This window comes from Erpetoichthys calabaricus, chromosome 5 (assembly GCF_900747795.2).
Source record: "Erpetoichthys calabaricus chromosome 5, fErpCal1.3, whole genome shotgun sequence".
NCBI classification, from domain to species: domain Eukaryota; kingdom Metazoa; phylum Chordata; class Cladistia; order Polypteriformes; family Polypteridae; genus Erpetoichthys; species Erpetoichthys calabaricus.
The window spans coordinates 94,974,803-94,989,425 of record NC_041398.2 but is presented as its reverse complement, the minus strand read 5'-3'; the positions used below and the strand labels follow the sequence as shown (position 1 = coordinate 94,989,425).

The following is a 14,623-nucleotide window of genomic DNA, read 5'->3' as shown; positions in this document are numbered from 1 at the left end:
TGAAATATTAAAAGTTAAAATAACAGAATACAATAACACAGTCCGTCTTGAGAGGCGCTGCTATTTCTCTAAGATTATAAATAACAATGCTAGTAATCCCAGAGTCTTATTTTCGATGATTGATCGTCTGTTAAACCCAGGTAACTCAAAGGAATGCCTCCTAAGTACTTCCAGTAAAACCTGTGAGGCTATCGCTGTATTTTTCAATCAAAAAATTAATGATATTAGAAATAACATAGTATATCTCCCCAACACTAAGGATCCTCCTAAACCCCAGTACTCCATAATAAACAAATTAATTTCTTTCACTAGGATAGATTTACCTGATTTACATAAAATAATTTCTCAAATGAAACCCTCCACCTGTGCCCTTGACCCAATACCAACAAATTTTTTCAAAGAAGTATCGGGCGTGCTTATTGATAATGTTCTTGACATAGTAAATTCGTCATTAGATACGGGGGTCTTCCCAGACTGTCTTAAGACTGTGGTAGTTAAACCTCTACTTAAGAAAAATAATCTCGACCCCTCTGCTCTTGAAAATTATAGACCTATCTCTAACCTGCCTTTCTTAAGTAAAATTCTAGAGAAGGCAGTCATTATACAGTTAAATGAGCACCTCAATAAACATGCTATTCTTGATAAATTTCAGTCAGGTTTTAGAACAAATCACAGCACAGAAACTGCACTCGTTAAAGTAGTAAATGACTTGCAGGTAAATGCAGACAGAGGCCATTTATCTGTTCTCATCCTCTTAGATCTGATCATAATATTCTTAAAAATCGCCTTAGTCAATGGGTGGGCCTCTCTGGCAGTGTCTTAAATTGGTTTGAATCCTACCTGGCAGGGAGAAAATTCTTTGTAAGTTGTGGTAATTATAATTGAAAGACACATGATATCCTATATGGTGTTCCACAAGGCTCTATCCTGGGTCCGCTGCTCTTCTCAATCTACATGCTTCCATTAGGTCAGATTATCTCGAGACATAACGTGAGCTACCACAGCTATGCTGATGACACATAGCTGTATTTATCAATAGCACCTGATGACCCTGAATCTCTTGATTCGCTAACACAATGTCTAACCTGTATCTCAGAATGGATGAATAGTAAGTTTCTCAAATTAAACAAAGAGAAAACCGAAATCTTAGTGATTGGCAATAATGGATACAATGAGGCTATTAGAAATAAACTGGATGCATTAGGATTAAAAGTCAAAACGGAGGTAAAAAGCTTAGGGGTAACCGTTGATTGTAATCTGAATTTTAAATCGCATATTAATCAGATCACTAGAGACAGCATTTTTTCACCTAAGAAACATAGCAAAAGTTAGACCTCTTATATCATCGAAAGATGCAGAGAAATTAGTTCATGCGTTTGTTTTCAGTCGGCTAGATTACTGTAACGCACTCCTCTCAGGACTACCCAAAAAAGACATCAATCGTTTGCAACTAGTGCAGAATGCAGCTGCTAGAATCCTTACCAGGAAAAGAAAATCCGAACACATTTCTCCAGTTTTGATGTCACTACACTGGTTACCTGTGTCATTTAGAATTGACTTTAAAATTCTGCTTATGGTTTATAAAGCCTTAAATAATCTCGCCCTGTCTTATATATCGGAATGTCTGACACCTTATATTCCAAATCGCAACCTCAGATCCTCAACTGAGTGTCTCCTTAGAATTCCAAGAGCAAAACTTAAAAGAAGTGGTGAGGCGGCCTTCTGCTGTTATGCACCTAAAATCTGGAATAGCCTGCCAGTAGGAATTCGGCAGGCTAATACAGTGGAGCACTTTAAAAAACTGCTGAAAACACATTATTTTAACATGGCCTTCTCATAACTTCACTGTAATTTAATCCTGATACTCTGTATATCCAATTCATTATAATAACTATTCATTCAAAATCTGTACTAACCCCTACTCTCTCTTCTGTTTCCTTTTCCGGTGTCCTGTTGGTGGTGGCTTGAGCCACCACCATCTACCAAAAGCACCATGATGTTCCAACAATGATGGATGGATTAAAAGCCAGAAGTCTGTATGACCATCAGCATCAAGTGACTCCGTGAGAACCCTAACTACAAAGAGGACTATTTCATTTATGTTAGGTAGAATGCCCAGAGGGGACTGGGCGGTCTCGTGGCCTGGAACCCCTGCAGATTTTATTTTTTTCTCCAGCCTTCTGGAGTTTTTTTTTGTTTTTTCTGTCCACCCTGGCCATCGGACCTTACTCCTTTTCTATATTAACTAATGTTGTCTTATTTTAATTTCTTACTTTGTCTTTTATCCCCTCCTTTAACCGCCACCTTATCGTGGTGGAGGGGTTTGCGTGTCCCAATGATCCTAGGAGCTCTGTTGTCCAGGGCTTTATGCCCCTGGTAGGGCCACCCAAGGCAAACTGGTCCTAGGTGAGGGATGAGACAAAGAGCGGTTAAACAAAACCTCCTATGATGGAAAACAATTTTGGACGGCGTTTTCCCTTGCCTGGACGCGGGTCACCGGGGCCCCACACTGGAGCCAGGCCTGGAGGTGGGGCTCGATGGCGAGCGCCTGGTGGCCGGGCCTGCTCCCATGGGGCTCGGCCGGGCATAGCCCGAAGAGGCAACGTGGGTCCCCCTTCCCATGGGCTCACCACCTATGGGAGGGGCCAAGGAGGTCGGGTGCAGTGTGAGTTGGGTGGTGGCCGAAGGCGGGGACCTTGGCGGTCCGATCCTCGGCTACAGAAGCTGGCTCTTGGGACGTGGAATGTCACCTCTCTGAAGGGGAAGGAGCCTGAGCTAGTGCGCGAAGTTGAGAGGTTCCGGCTAGCTTGGACTCTGGAACCAATCTCCTTGAGAGGGGCTGGACTCTCTACCAATCTGGAGTTGCCCCCGGTGAGAGGCGCCGAGCGGGTGTGGGTATACTTATTGCCCCCCGACTTGGAGCCTGTACATTGGGGTTTACCCCGGTGGACAAGAGGGTAGCCTCCCTTCGCCTTCGGGTGGGGGGACGGGTCCTAACTGTTGTTTGTGCGTATGCACTGAACAGCAGTTCAGAGTACCCACCCTTTTTGGAGTCCCTGGATGGGGTGCTAGAGGGCATACCTTCTGGGGACTCCCTCGTTCTGCTGGGAGACTTCAATGCTCACGTGGGCAATGACAGTGAGACCTGGAAGGGCGTGATTGGGAGGAATGGCCCCCCCCGATCTGAACCCGAGCGGTGTTTTGTTATTGGACTTCTGTGCTCGTCACGGATTGTCCATAACGAACACCATGTTCAAGCATAGGGAGGGGCACTTGGCACCAGGACACCCTAGGCCTCAGTTTGATGATCGACTTTGTGGTCGTATCGTCGGACTTGCGGCCACATGTCTTGGACACTCGGGTGAAGAGAGGGGCGGAGCTGTCAACTGATCACCACCTGGTGGTGAGTTGGCTTCGATGGTGGGGGAGGATGCCGGTCAGGCGTGGTAGGCCCAAACGTGTTGTGAGGGTCTGCTGGGAACGTCTGGCAGAGCCCCCTGTCAGAAGTAGCTTCAACTCCCACCTCCGGCAGAACTTCGACCACATCCCGAGGGAGGTGGGGGACATTGAGTCTGAATGGGCCATGTTCCGTGCCTCTATTGTTGAGGCAGCTGACCGGAGCTGTGGCCGTAAGGTGGTCGGTGCCTGTTGTGGCAGCAATCCCCGAACCCGTTGGTGGACACCGGCGGTGAAGGGTGCCGTCAAACTGAAGAAGGAGTCCTACAGGACCCTTTTGTCCTGTGGGACCCTGGAGGCAGCTGATAGGTACCGCCAGGCCAAGCGGAATGCGGCTTTGGTGGTTGCTGAGGCAAAAACTCGGGCGTGGGAGGAGTTTGGGGAGGCCATGGAGAACGACTTTCGGACGGCTTCGAAGAGATTCTGGTCCACCATCCGGCGACTCAGGAAGGGGAAGCAGTGCAGTGTCAACACTGTATATGGTGGGGATGGTGCGCTGCTGACCTCGACTTGGGACGTTGTGGGTCGGTGGGGGGAGTACTTCGAAGACCTCCTCAATCCCATTAACATGCCTTCCAATGAGGAAGCAGAGCCTGGGGACTCAGAGGTGGGCTCCCCCATCTCTGGGACTGAGGTCACCGAGGTGGTCAAAAAACTCCTTGGTGGCAAGGCCCTGGGGGTGGATGAGATACGCCCGGAGTTCCTCAAGGCTCTGGATGTTGTAGGACTGTCTTGGTTGACACGCCTCTGCAACATCGCATGGACATCAGGGACAGTGCCTCTGGATTGGCAGACCGGGGTGGTGGTCCCCCTCTTTAAGAAGGGGGATCGGAGGGTGTGCTCCAACTACAGAGGGATCACACTCCTCAGCCTCCCTGGAAAAGTCTATTCAGGGGTCCTGGAGAGGAGGGTCCATCGGATAGTCGAGCCTCGGATTCAGGAGGAACAGTGTGGTTTTCGTCCTGGTCGCGGAACAGTGGACCAGCTCTATACCCTTAGCAGGATCCTGGAGGGTGCATGGGAGTTTGCCCAACCAGTCTGCATGTGTTTTGTGGACTTGGAAAAGGCATTCGACCGTGTCCCTCAGGGAATCCTGTGGGGGGTACTCCGAGAGTATGGGGTACCGGCCCCCCTGATAAGGGCTGTTCGGTCCCTGTACGATCGGTGCCAGAGCCTGGTCCGCATTGCCGGCAGTAAGTTGAACCCATTTCCAGTGAGAGTTGGACTCCGCCAGGGCTGCCCTTTGTCACCGATTCTGTTCATAACTTTTATGGACAGAATTTCTAGGCGCAGCCAGGGCGTTGAGGGGGTCCGGTTTGGTGGGCTCAGGATTGGGTCACTGCTTTTTGCAGATGATGTTGTCCTGTTTGCTTCATCAGGCCGTGATCTTCAGCTCTCTCTGGATCGGTTCGCAGCCGAGTGTGAAGCGGCTGGGATGAGAATCAGCACCTCCAAATCCGAGACCATGGTCCTCAGCCGGAAAAGGGTGGAGTGCCCTCTCAGGGTTGGTAGCGAGATCCTGCCCCAAGTGGAGGAGTTCAAGTATCTCGGGGTCTTGTTCACGAGTGAGGGAAGAATGGAGTGTGAGATCGACAGGCGGATCGGTGCGGCATCCACAATAATGCGGGCTCTGCATCGGTCTGCCGTGGTGAAAAAGGAGCTGAGCCGCAAGGCGAAGCTCTCAATTTACCAGTCGATCTATGTTCCTACCCTCACCTATGGTCATGAACTATGGGTAGTGACCGAAAGAACGAGATCGCGAATACAAGCGGCTGAAATGAGTTTCCTCCGCAGGATGTCTGGGCTTTCCCTTAAAGATAGGGTGAGAAGCTCAGTCATCCGGGAGGGGCTCAGAGTAGAGCCGTTGCTCCTCCGCATCGAGAGGAGTCAGATGAGGTGGCTTGGGCATCTGATCAGGATGCCTCCTGGACGCCTCCCTGGTGAGGTGTTCCGGGCACGTCTAACCGGGAGGAGGCCCTGGGGAAGACCCAGGACACGTTGGAGGGACTATGTCTCTCGACTGGCCTGGGAACGCCTTGGGATTCTCCCGGAAGAGCTAGAAGAAGTGGCCGGGGAGAGGGAAGTCTGGGCATCTCTGCTCAAGCTGCTGCCCCCGCGACCCGACCTCGGATAAGCGGGAGACAATGGATGGATGGATGGATGGATGGACTTTGTCTTTTATTTTTCTTTTCTTCATTATGTAAAGCACTTTGAGCTACTTTTTGTATGAAAATGTGCTATATAAATAAATGTTGTTGTTGTTGTTGTATTTAAATTTCAACAAAACTATAAACTATTCTCCAGATTAACTAATATTACTACACTAAACAGGAAAGAATGTATAAAGTGAACATAAATAACATACAGTATGTTAATACTGCATAAGTTTTGTTTTTTCAACTGTAATCAGTTACTTAGTTGTAATCAATTTACTGCTGTAAAGCCAGGGTATCCTGAAGAGCTAAGAATGTAGTAAAAAGCTGAAGACTGATCTGGCACTACAGATTTTTCCACTACTGTGACTTTTGTTAATTTATAAAAAAAAAAAGTGTATATAACTGGTTTTCATTTGAAATACTAGGTGTCTACAGGCCAATACAAAATAACATTTGCTTTCACTGATAACAGGCACATTTTGAGTAGCAATACAGAATTGTGCATACTTCATATACTAGATCCAATTAAAGCATTTTAAGCCACTATTTAAAAAAAGATACACAAACAGTCCATACGAAATGCCATAAATGATTAATGTTATTACAGAAATTTCTTCATTATACTTACTATCCAGGTCAGAAACAATTTTGCTCCTGGCAATAGTGTACTGACTGACCATGTACTCAATTTGCTGAAAGAAAAAGAAGCAAATACAATGTGTTTATTGTACTCCAAAGGGAAAAGATTGGGATGATTAAGAATTACTTAAGGTATTTTCCATATCCATCTTTCATTCTATTAAAATAATATGGATGCTTACAATTTTTATTTCAACAGCACAACCTTGACCTTATTGGTTTTTAAGGCAATGATATTAAAAATCAGCATTTGCTACAGAAAATGACTGAAAAATAATTCATTCTTCAGTTGTTTCCTTTCTAGATAGATAGATAGATAGATAGATAGATAGATAGATAGATAGATAGATAGATAGATAGACCAATTTTTATTTGTCCCAAGGGGGTAAATTTAGCTTTTTACAGAAGCTCAATAAATAAATATATCAATCAACAACCAACATGGTGAAATACACACCAGAATTAATAAAAAATAAATAAAACCAGATAAAAACACTAAAAACAGTCACAGTCAGAGTGAGGCATTATACAGGCGTACTGCTGTTGTAATAAAGGAGCCACATCAGCATTTATTGACACACTTCTGCTGAAAGTACTCAGAGTTAGTGTGTCACAGAGAGGATGCGCAGCATTATTCATAATGGCACTTAGTGTTTCATTAACTCTTTCCTTTGTTACAACCTCCAGAGGGTCCAGAGTGGATCCCATAACTGAGCGTTGCCCTTTTAATTAGCTTGTTGACTTGGTGGACATCCCTTGAAATGATGTTACCAGCCCAGCACACTGCACTGGCCATCAGAGTTGTAGAAGATGTGAAGGAATTCTCCACCCATATTAAAGGAACACTGTCTTCTCTGAGTCTGTTCTTCCCTTTCTTCAATAGCTCCTCTGTTTTACAAGACCATTCCAGTCTGTCATTGATGTGGACCCCCAGGTACTTGTAGCTTGAATAGATGCAAGAGATTCTTTGGTTCCGGTGAAAGTCAATAACCAATTCATTTGTTTTGCTGATGTTAAGTTGCAGATAATTCTTTTTGCACCAAGAAACTTCTCCACCTGACCCATATACTCTGTGTCTCATCTCCCTTACCAATAAACCCCATTAGTGCAGAGTCATGTTTTGACTCTTCCTTTTAACATTTTATTATTGCTGTAAATAGTACTGTACTAATTGTATTAGCTATTGTACTAATAATGGAGGACACACAAAAAGTAACCTGTGTGCTAGTATAGTTTATTAAGTCATTACTGCAAGGTTATTTTTTAATATTTACACACAACTATAGGGTCATCATGATTTTTATATTTTGAGTTTTATGTTAAGACATGCCACCTTGGTTACTAAAATGCTGAAAACTGTCCACCTACATACAGACTAAATGTATACAAAGGAACACATACAACTTTAACAGCAAAGTGCGGTTTATGAACACTTTGATGCTAAGCAAACACATTGTTTAAACTGTAATGAAGAAAAATAGCCTTGGTGGAAATGCTTAGCAAATCATTAAAACTACGAAATGAAATTGCTACAAGATGGTTGTTAAGGAGTCTGTTGTACCAAGAGTGTTAGCTGAAGAAATGTTGAGAACTAGCTACTGTACGGCATGGTTTATGTATGCCATGTTTTGATGTGAAGTGAGGGCATTTCCAGGATCACCAAAAGTTAAAGATACCAACTAACTACACAGTTTAAAGCACAGAGGTTTGCTTACTTAATGTACTGAATAGCAAAACATTTAAATGCTGTATTCACAAAAACAGTCTACATAACTGCAAATAAATTCTCAATATAAACTATATTGTATAGGGTTTAATATTTTATGCTAATGTAATCCCTTGTGTCTGTTGCTTCAAAGTCTGACAAACCATACATGTATAAGGAGACTGTGAGAAGGGAAGGGGCTTATTATTCTTATGTCTAGCTTTGATGTGAACAGACAAAATGATGCGACTGTGCCTTGATGTTATTGTCATTAAGCGGGGAATGCTATTTCACATCATAGTAAAGGCAGGATTTAAATACAACTAAAGTGATTTAAATCTTTTATGAAGCATATACACATAAGGAATTTCAGTTGTATGTAAAGCTTTGCCTTTTGACTAAATTACAGTATTCCTTTAGAGACATGGTTTTATTTGTATAACACTCAAAAGATCATTTCTGATGGGCCTCCAGTACAATATGACAGCCAGGTCTTAGTTAAATTTTTTTTCAAGAAATTATCCCTAAGGATCAATGAAATTGGAAATTAAGAATGGTTAGTCATTATGCTACGCCTAGAAGAATCTGTTTGTCATCTAGCCTGTTCATTAAAATGTAATGCATTTAAAATCAAACAAAAGATTAAATACTAGGCAAGCCATGTGGTTACTACTCTTTAGTACATTTTATTTTTGTAAATTCCGATAGTGATGGAGATTGTAATTTGAAAGCTGAGACCTTATCCAAGCAATACGACGAAAGTGAGCAATTGGCTGACCCTGAAAATATTTTTCCAGAGGAATTTTTTTCAGTTACCACAACTTCTGACTTATTTATTATTTAATAAAGATGCCCAACATCATCATTCCATGCCAGAGGTGTCTTGTCAGGTAAGTGCTAAGTTTAGAAAGTGGACATCTGTTTCGTTTATGTGGTATTGCAGGTTATTTAATTATGTTAATTAATCCTTTTTACACTTCACCAGTGGATGATGCAATTAGAAGCAAGGTGTAAGAAGAAGCAGGGTTCAAGCCACTCAAAGCTTTATTGGTACATTTGTCATTCTATATGTGTGTGTTTATTTTGAGATGTGATATTTCTTATATTAGAGCAGTTTAATTTGTATATTTAGAGTTGTGATTTGAGTACAACTAACATGTACTGTACGCTCTGACAGTATGAGCTACTGTCAGCAACAGTAATATTCATCTGTTTGATGAATTATCTTTCTTTCCTGCAGATGAATACTTAAATATTGTTTTCTGTTTCAGTTTTACCTTTCTCCAATAGCAACATTAAACAAGAAAAAAATGATAAAAAGAGCAATGAATTTAAGCTGCCTTAAAGAATGACACTGGAGAGTTTAATTTGATATAAACTATGGTCCTTAGTTTATATCTTTATTTTGGAAAAATTGTTGTTAGAATATGGGTATAAAGATTTTTTTGAACTTCAGGTTATCATCTACTGACATTGTGTGACCCTGAGCAAGTCACTTGACCTGCCTGTGCTCCAATTGGAAAACCAAAAGAAATGTAACCAATTGTATCATAAATGTTGTAAGTCACCTGGGATAAAGGCATCAGCCAAATAAATAGATGTAATGTAACCTCAAGAGTTATGGACAAACTGAACAAGTCTATCGGACTGGACTGAAACTCTACCCAATACTACTCCAATAGAATGTGATATGGCCAGTGAAGGACTTCACTGTGTAGATGGCAAGGTTTGTGAGAACAAATGTGAGCTATCTTCAGACTTCTGAGAGAGTAGAAGTGATTCCTGGTCAAGTGCAAAAATGAGCACTTTAGAGGTGCTCTCTCTGATGCTTTCTGATAAAAGTGGAAGTGTAATCTGTTTTCTGAATTCTTCAGTAAGCTTGTTAATTTTGCTGACATTTAGGATGAGATGGTTGTCTTGGGACAAAATAAACCTCTTCTTTATCTCATCACTGTTGGTGGTGAACCTTATAATGGTGATATCAGACATGGTGTTATTAGCAAATTTAATGTTGGAACTGGAGTGTGTCTAGCCACAAGGTGATCAAAAGAGGGGGCTCAGCACACTACCCTGTGTAGTTTGTGCACTGAGGGTCACCATGGGGGATGTGATTTTAGCAATACACACATACATCCGTCAGTTTGTGTCACGTTCCACTTGAGGAAATAAACTGGAGCTGCTTTATTCAAATTCTAAAAATGACTAAGTGTAAACTACTGGAATCTTTTGGCAGATCTGACCACAACAGGATTCATCTTATTCCTGGCTACAAGCTAATTATTAATAGAAGACATCCTGTTACCACCCGGATACTGAGGAAGTGGAGCCTGGAGGCTAAAATGGCTCTGAGTGAAAACTTCTTAAAAACAGACTGGGAAATGATGTACAAGTCACATGGGGATGATATTGAGGGACACGGTCACTTCATCAGAGACTATATTAACTGCCAAGGAAGACGTTTTCTTTATTTTATGTTATTTTGGTGTAGAAGAAGATTCACTGGCAGGATGACGCCCAACCTTGTCAGCATGCCTATGTCAATCAAACACAGGAAGCTCTGCAGTCTATTTGTGACTTTACGCTGTAGGAAGATAAGTAAATAAATACAGGTAAACAACATTCGATGTGGCGTTTATATAAGTAACATAAATGTTTTTCATATAAAGACCATCAAGTAATATAATCACAAACGGAACTTTGCACAATACCTCTGCAAGCTCTGTGAGCCCTGCTGTTTTGTTGAAGTACATACGTGTGGCAGGATGATGGCCAACCTGTTGCTGCATCTAAATGGAGCCATCTTTCACCTTTACGCCTGGTGCAGCTGCATCATTCTTATGTGTGAGTGGACATTTCTTGCAGGGAGGGCTCCTGTTCTGTTTCTCCGATGTTGAACCCTCATCCTCATCTGAGCTCACCTCTGTTATAGCACGCCTTTATTTAAAAACTAACAGGGTCAATTGGAAGGAGCGTGAATGTGACTAAGAGAATAAAAGTGAATAATAAGACAAAATGCTAACTTTTACAAGTAACATAAATTTACACCGGCTGTTACAGACTCAAATCGAATATATGTTTTTATCCCATAATAGTAATAATAATAGATGCTCACTACTCAAAAGAGTAATGTATGAAGGACCTGGGATCGAACCCGCAATCTCTCAACTTGGAGATAGCAGTTCTTACCTCTGCACCAGCCAAGCAGATGTGTGTGTGTGTGTGTGTCGCACCCTATCCCAATTTCTTTTACTTTGGTGAAATTCTAGAAAAAAAGCGCACTTGTTTTGTTATATCTGTGTCTTTTGTGAAAGTGTTTATTTGATATTTGGGCTTCAGTCTTCACACATTATACACTTCATGTCAGCATTTTGCCAATTAGTAGAACATGAAAAAGTTTCTGTTCTAGTTATGTGTTCAACATTTCTTGCCTCACATTTCCTGTCATCCTACATTTACACAGATCATTGTAGACACGAAACGCACATGAAATGTATGTGTTCCAAATAATGATATACTATTTACCCTATACAATTCAAGGCACCTCACACCCAGATAAACAGACTTGACTTTGTGTACATCTAAAGCTGCATCATTTGGGCTGGGGTTGATTTGGTTTAGGGGGATGGGATACCAGGCTGCCTGTTGCCAGTGCTGATTGACACTTTTGCAAAACAAAAGACACTGATGAGGAGGTGCAAGGGAAGTTAAGGTGGCCCAACATTACAAGATTTTGTAGGCTTCAGGGATTCTAGTGTTAATGAACTTCTGTAAAAAGCCAGATTTTCTCCTCTGGACAAATAGTTCTGTCTATCTATTTATATAGAGGTTTGTGTGTTAGAAGCCCTAGATCCAAGTGCAGACAGTTGTGTAGAGTCATAAATTGAGGAGTCTCATATTCAGCTTAGTTTGTAAAAGAGTTTTACTGTAAATGTTGAGCTATAGTCCATAAACAGGACTCTGGCATTAACAGTTTGCATTATCCAGATGTGCCAAAATGTCATTGAAGTGCAACTGATATGTCATCCTATGTGGTCTGGTTGTAATGATATTCAGGTGGTCATGACTATTTGGAATGTTTTTCTACTGTTTCCCAGCACTTGTCTCTCAAACACTTCATGACAACCAGTCTGAGTGCCACATATCTGTAGTCATTCCAGCAGTCCAATTTTGTTTTGTTAGGCACTAGGATAACTGTCCCTTTGAAGTAGGTCACAGATCATTCCATGAAATATTAAAGATGTCACTAAAGATTTCAGCTAATTAGTTGTTTCAGTTGAACTTCTCCAATAATGATGATTAGTTATTTTGATTGGTTTTCTAAGTTCATATCTGCATTTCTTGTATGTTTCAATGTCAATGTTTCAAAATGCAATTCTGTGTACATTCAGTAAATTATTGATGCCACTGGTGATATACAGTTTTTTATTAGAAATATGTAGAATTTCTTTGCAGGCACATACAGTAGCTGTCCACACATTTCTGATGAATCCTCTAATGATGTTTGCATACTCATCAAGATCTGATGCTGGGTTTCTGAGGTTTTTCCTGTGCAGCCTAAACTAAAGAGGTAGTTTCACAACTGGAATCTTGTGCACAAGTGTGATAATTTACTTCCTCTATACATTTAGTTAGACATTATTGCCACTGCTGGATACATACTTGGAACTCTGTTTCTGGAATATCATTGTGTTCCTTTGTCATGTTATGCGGGATGTCATAAATGTCTAAAAAATCTTTGTTCTTCCATGGCAATTGTTATTTCTTAGGAAGAGCCAGGAAACACAAGGAGATACATGAAGTGAATAGGGTGGATGAACCAGTCTGGTAATTGATTTATTAGCCAAGAAGTCTTAAAAACTGTGTACTTCATGGCTTCAGACATTGTTCATTATTGATGATCCACTTCTGCCATTATCATTCACATCTTCTCACCCCTCACTGAATCTCGTATGACACTTTTTTCATAGCATTCTCACCATATGCCACTTTCAACAGCTCCAACATTTCAGTAGTACTTTGTAATTTCGGAAACTCTACATGGCCATTCCAAGAATTAAATTGTAACATCTTGTATGCTGGGAAATGTAACATCATTTATACATTTATACTACCCTGTATCATTCTACTTATATTATATGTAGCAGACCCACAAAAGGAACATTCACAACAGTGAATTAAAAATGAATTAAAACGTCGTTTAAAATTATATCATCTGTCATTGTACTCTACTAAACACAGAATTACAAATAAATAAAATGATTTAACAGTTGTGAGTTTACTTACTGCAGGAGTGTGATTTAACAGCATATGCAAATCTCTGAAGTTGCTGTTTACAAGATGGCGGACTCCTTTAAGTTCACTAGATAGGTTTTGATTGGCTACATATGCACAAAGTACCCCAGCACTGGAAGACAGAAAAATTAAAAAGCAAAATGCATAACTTTATGTTTTATACAGCCTGCCCTTAGACTTTTAACGCTGTCTAATAAATAATTAATCAAACTGAACTGATGGATTAAGATCTATTATTATTCAAATAAACTGAATCTCCAATACACAGTATATGATCATTTCATATTCTCATGTCTGCACATTTACTTTACAAGCACTTATTAATTTCTTAGCACCTATAAATGTTTTAATACAACAGTAACAGAAAAAAGTAATTTATGTACAGAATACCTTCAAAGAAATTAAAATGTCAAATTCAACATCTAAGGTGTGCATCAGCCCCAAACCTGAGCCACTGGACTGCAGTGTAGTATGCTGCCCTGTAAAGCACAGCTGGGAGTGTAAACAAAGACTATGGAGCACACAAATTAACTGAAAACTCTGAAAGATCATATCTAAAACCAGCACACAGTGAAACATACAGAAGGTTAAAAAAGAAGATATGCCAGGGTTTCCAAAAATGCCAGACAAAAAGCAAAAACCATGAAAAGCAAGTAAATATCAAACATTAGGCACTAGAATTTAAGCAATATTTCAGTATGCAGCATATGCATTTCAGTAGAGTGTACAGTATATATGCAGTTAAAAATGAGTTAAGCTGTTATTGAAGCCTAATACAAAAAGTCACCTCAGAGTATAATTAACAAATGTCTAAATAATTAACAAAGGTAAGTGAAGCACTTGGTTAACTCCATCAGCAGTGATGCAGTACCTTAAACTGCCTTGTTGGACGTGTGAAAGGTGCCGATTGGCTGAAAAATATGTATTCTGTATGGTGGTATCTGCAGAAAGGGAATGAAAGCATACATTTTAACACTCTGGACAGTAAGATGTGTCAAGTTTTGTGAAAGTAGTAGACTCAATAAAAAATATTTCTTCACCTGCAGTTTCAAAAATTTGACTATGGCGTTTATTGTGTTTTAATAATAATAATAATAATTCATTACATTTATATAGCGCTTTTCTCAGTACTCAAAGCGCTATCCACACAGGGAGGAACCGGGAAGCGAACCCACAATCTTCCACAGTCTCCTTACTGCAAAGCAGCAGCACTACCACTGCTTTTGCAATTACTCTCTTCCCATTTTTGATGGTTATTAAATTTCCTCTTTCTTTCAGCTGCCGATTCTCCTGTAATTCAGTGACATCGTGAGGAGAACCTCTTTCAGAGGTCCTCAGACTACTGCTGTTCTTAAGCTGACACCTAAAGCCAATC

The 14,623-nt window shown here is 41.0% G+C and overlaps 1 protein-coding gene across 11 annotated transcripts in view; it reads right to left on the bottom strand.

Annotated features, from left to right (window-relative positions):
• LOC114651810 (prominin-1-A-like) overlaps positions 1-14,623 on the bottom strand; it is a 273,810-nt gene that overhangs the window by 69,268 nt on the left and 189,919 nt on the right. For all 11 annotated transcript variants that reach the window (XM_051928258.1, XM_051928264.1, XM_051928267.1 and 8 more), the window contains 2 exons: positions 13,240-13,360; positions 6,241-6,304 (listed from right to left, as the gene is read on the bottom strand). In XM_051928258.1, coding sequence (XP_051784218.1) covers positions 6,241-6,304; positions 13,240-13,360 — 185 coding nt within the window. The remainder of the gene's footprint in view (positions 1-6,240; positions 6,305-13,239; positions 13,361-14,623) is intronic.